This window comes from Psammomys obesus, unplaced genomic scaffold (assembly GCF_907164565.1).
Source record: "Psammomys obesus unplaced genomic scaffold, mPsaObe1.curated_primary_1811, whole genome shotgun sequence".
NCBI lineage: Eukaryota > Metazoa > Chordata > Mammalia > Rodentia > Muridae > Psammomys > Psammomys obesus.
In genome coordinates this window covers 18,294,867-18,299,411 of record NW_026585797.1, presented here as the reverse complement: position 1 = coordinate 18,299,411, position 4,545 = coordinate 18,294,867, and the positions used below count along the sequence as shown (strand labels likewise).

The 4,545-nt window shown below is 38.6% G+C and overlaps 1 protein-coding gene across 1 annotated transcript in view; it reads left to right on the top strand.

The window, feature by feature from the left end:
* Eya4 (EYA transcriptional coactivator and phosphatase 4) overlaps nt 1–4,190 on the top strand; it is a 224,892-nt gene extending 220,702 nt beyond the window's left edge. Inside the window, exons 18-19 of the mRNA XM_055599376.1 lie at nt 717–817; nt 4,110–4,190. Of these exons, the coding sequence (XP_055455351.1) occupies nt 717–817; nt 4,110–4,190 (182 nt within the window). The remainder of the gene's footprint in view (nt 1–716; nt 818–4,109) is intronic.
* Nucleotides 4,191–4,545: the final 355 nt, after the last annotated feature.

Below are 4,545 nucleotides of genomic sequence, written 5' to 3'. Positions count from 1 at the left end.
TTTTTTTTTTTTTTTTTTTTTTTTTTTTTACCATTCTTAACTATCAGATTAAGAAGGGGGAAAAAAATCAAAAGTTTCAATGGCTGCCAGAACACTTTTGGAAAGAAATTCAGGAGAAGATGCCAAATGTTGTAAAGATACAGCATGGCTGGTATTTCCATGGCAACATCTTAGGGCACCCTCAGCAACTTTGCTGCAGTCACTGCTGTGGTCAGTTGGACAGCATCCTTGATACAATTAATCTGACTCCCACACACTTTTTTAAAAGAGTTAATTTATCAAGGTTACTCTATATGTTAGTATTTTTTTCTGTCCTCAGAAATGAGACTTCAGTTTTCCTCAATAATATATCCAATTGACTTGCCTATCCAAAAGATAAATTGCATAAAATTCATTCTTAGGATATCAATAAATGCTGTAGAATCTTGCATTTGACTATAAACTTGTTCCACTACTCTTTCAGTGGAGTGAAAAACACACTGATATCTTTTTTGGAATCAAATTCTCAGGCTTACTATCTTTCTTACAATATCAAAAGCATCCATTGAATAACCTATCTTAAATTAAAAGCGATCGTATTCAAATATGTGTTGATTTGCAATTGCAGAGGTCATAGCTCGCTCAAATGTCATCCGGGATATATTAACTAACACTTTGTGAATCTCTAGGTTAAGGAGTATCATGGCTTGAAGAATAAGTGGTGCATTGTTTTTCAGGCAAGGAAAGCTGTTTTGAGCGTATAGTGTCCAGATTTGGCACTAACATAACTTATGTTGTGATTGGAGATGGCCGAGATGAGGAGCATGCTGCCAACCAGGTAACTTCGCTCTGAACTCTATCTCATTTATCTTCCAGGAAAAGAAAGTTGCTTTGAACGAATAATGCAAAGGTTTGGCAGAAAAGTAGTATATGTTGTAATTGGGGATGGTGTAGAAGAAGAGCAGGCAGCGAAAAAGGTAACCTGTCTCAAACAATGTTGGTGTGATACTCCTAGTACAAGCCTTTTTGTTTGCATTCCTGTAGTTTGGCCCAATGGCAGCTTGACACGTGATTGACATTTATAGATGCAAATCAATAAGAGCATGGGAGAGTCAATGTTGACCTGCAAATAAACCATTTGGAGTCTAGCATTTCATGCCTGGAATTCGATAGGAAATACCAGAAAATTTATGGATATTTACTCAAGTGTATGAAATATATTGTATGTAAGAAATATATTCATACACTTAGAGCATGTACTTAACACACACATGTGCAAACAGTGATAAACAAACTAATGAAATCTACCGGAGGAAGAAGTTTAACAAGCTCATAGCAGTCAGTAATGGTAGCCGTTGACTCTCAAATACCACATACTCCTTGTCAGTGCCTGAGGACTGTCAAGTTCCTTGATACTAAATGCTGAAGATAAGCCTGATAGCGGAAGGAAAGTTTGTAAGAAGCCTTAATCAACGTGGTTGGAATAGGGGTATTTTTTATTATTCTTGTGCCAGCTTCCTTAGAGTTTCACAGACCAGTCACATCTACAGTTTCTCATGTGTTTCAGTGGTACTAGAGCTCCAAGCAGTGGCTTTGGACATTTGCAGGAGATCTCACCAGCCCTACTTATTTAAGCGAGCTTTTTGTCTAATACATAATTCTGACGAAGAAGCAGGGCAGTTATGAGACCACTAAGTGGTTTGTTCAGCATCAGAGGAGGAATGATAAGAAATTAGTTCTCCATGGCAGACAACCCAACACGATATTCTCTACCTCCTTCACTGAAGGGTCGCGAAGGAAAAAAAGTCTATAAATGACATTTTTAGATTATTAAAGGAACGTTGTCCTCCTTATCAGCAGGCAATTTAAATCACCTTCTGATAAACACACATATCACAGTGTTGACCGAATTTCTGTCTTCTATAGAATAATCAGAATAAACAGTTTCATAGGAGAGTTTATGAGCATAATAGAAAGGTAGCCCAGTCAACTCAAAGCCAGCAAACTGGAGGCAGGGGCATGGGCTCAACTGTGGAAGGTTTGCAGGCATCCCTGTCAGCTGCCCTCTAGGTTTCTGTGCTTTTCCATTCTGTTAAGAGAGCTGGTGACACGGAGCTCTCTGGGTGTTAATGAGCAGTTACTGTGACTCAAGACAGCACGCTGGTCCCGAGGACGTTCTGTGCAAGGTCAGCCCTGCAGCCTCAAACAACTCAACCTGCCCCACTGCCTGCTGCTTGAGATGCTTACGTCACACACAGTTGCCATCTCTTGTGGAGTTTATGGGCATCTGGAATTCATGTGGTTTTAATCTTCCACATTGGCACCATAATTACACACAGCAAACAGCAGACCCCCGAACAAATACGAATATGTCTTCAGCCTCTATGAAATTTATTTAAGTCTAGGAAAGAACAAATAAGGCTCACTTTCCTACACCAATAAAAATGTGTTTGTTAATAATAGAGACTAATCAAGTTCATGCTAGCTATCCACACTGGGGATGACAGACTGTGGACGTGTGTCCTCTCTGCTTTAAAACTCATGCTCTGGGGGAAATAGCTTGACTCCAAATGGATCACAACTTCGGATAGAATGCTATTTTCAAATGGTTGTTCAAGTAGGTACAGTTTGGGTGATGGGTGAAAGCTACGATTCTGTTTGGAAGCACAGGTGGCTGGTTTCCCTGGCACCCAGAATGCATGCTTTTCTGTTGAACATAGAAGTAATTGCATGTGCAGGCATCCTGAGTCCTGTTTTATTATTCCAAATAGATCTGAGCTGAAATTCAAAACACTATGCTTCTCAAATCCTTTGCTCTAATGAACTAAAACCTGGGTTTGTGAAATTTAAGAGGAAAAAAAAATCAGATCTTAGCAACAAGATCTGATTTCTGCTCTCAAAATACACATTCCATATTCTGCTCTCAAAATACACAATGTGAGATGGATATGTAAATCTTAAATTTTCTAGAAGCTATGTTTAGAAGTAAACAGAAACAAGTAGAATCAACTAATAATATCTATTAATTGGCCCAATCTGTATCAAATATTATGTATTAACATCTAGTTTATATTAGAATTATTGATGAGATGTCTACATTCCTCTGTTGGTCTTAATCTGGTTTTGAAATTTAGAATGTATTTTAAATTGGACTAAACATATTATAAGTGCTCATAGCCACGTGTGGTTGGTGGTGGCTACCATACTAAGCAGCAAAGAATTATGATTATGATAAAGCTTCATTTAAAAATATCTCTTTCATATGTATAAATATATAATTTCTACTGCATCAAGACCACATTCCATTCATATATGTCCTAGAAGACGTTTTAAGTTCAATCTAAGAAATAATGCCATTGTTTTGTAATTTACTAAAGAACATTTTTTCATTATTTCCAAAGAGGTCTCCTCAGATAGTTTTTACAATCAGTTTTTTCTTTAAAGTCTGAATGCTACATCTGTAGCACATGCTAGCACATCTCTGGAAGGCCACCAACCATCATGCCATCTAAGATAATTTCTGTCCACTCGGAGATGGTATGTCCCTGTTAAAACTGTATGTTTGAATTTTCTTCCTCTGTCTCTTGGACTAGTGAAATAAACCAGGTCATCCTAGACAAGTAAGAATGCTATCAATTCTATTAGTTTTATTTTCCATCATCCAGTTCAAAATTGTTTTTTACATAAGTAGTGATTCACTCTCTTTTCCTCCCAAATTGCCAAAGGCCTATGCATTTAGGAAGCTCGTAGTCTAAATTGAACTTATTTTTCACCAAAGAATGGCCTTTTAAAGGTGGTGCACCGATTGGTAGTTGTCCCTCAGCCATGCAGGCTTTCTATGCCGACATGCTTTCCCCAGTGTTGACCTTGGTGACACTGATTCACAGAGTAGTGATTAAACCACCCAGGAAACTCAGTATTGGACGTTATGCCATGAAAATCCAGTTCAGATCTATTTCTGCGATCTTTAAAAGAGTTCACATTGGTACCACCAGACCTCCACCTGTGGCCTTGAACTTGAGTGAGCAGCACGCCCTGGTGTGTGTGCTGTCTCCATGGGATGATGGTTATGATCTGTCTCCATTCTTTACTCCTCCCCTCTCCCCTCTTTCCTTGTCTTGACCACACAGCACAACATGCCTTTTTGGAGAATATCCAGCCACTCGGACCTCTTGGCTCTACACCAAGCACTGGAATTAGAGTATTTGTAACTGTCTTCTCTAGCTGGGGATCCATTTTTTTATATTTCAAGTACACTGAATTTTTAATGTGTGATCCAGTGCCGCTGGCTTCTTCTGCACATATAAATGGTCTTAAAGGATGAAATCATACTTGGAATGAAAACTCCAGAGTGAAGAATTCAGGTTGCTGAATGGAATTAAAACTTTAGTGCTACAGAAAGGAAACTCTATGGTCTTACTATCTTTACAATACTTTCATGGGTTTTTAAAAAAAAAAATCTGTGGAGGTTGCTGACACACACCAAGTGAGTCCTAACTGGAATTAACAGCTTTAGTAAAGAACGTGAACCCGCCCGAGCCGCGGCACCTGTTCTGCCTCCAACAA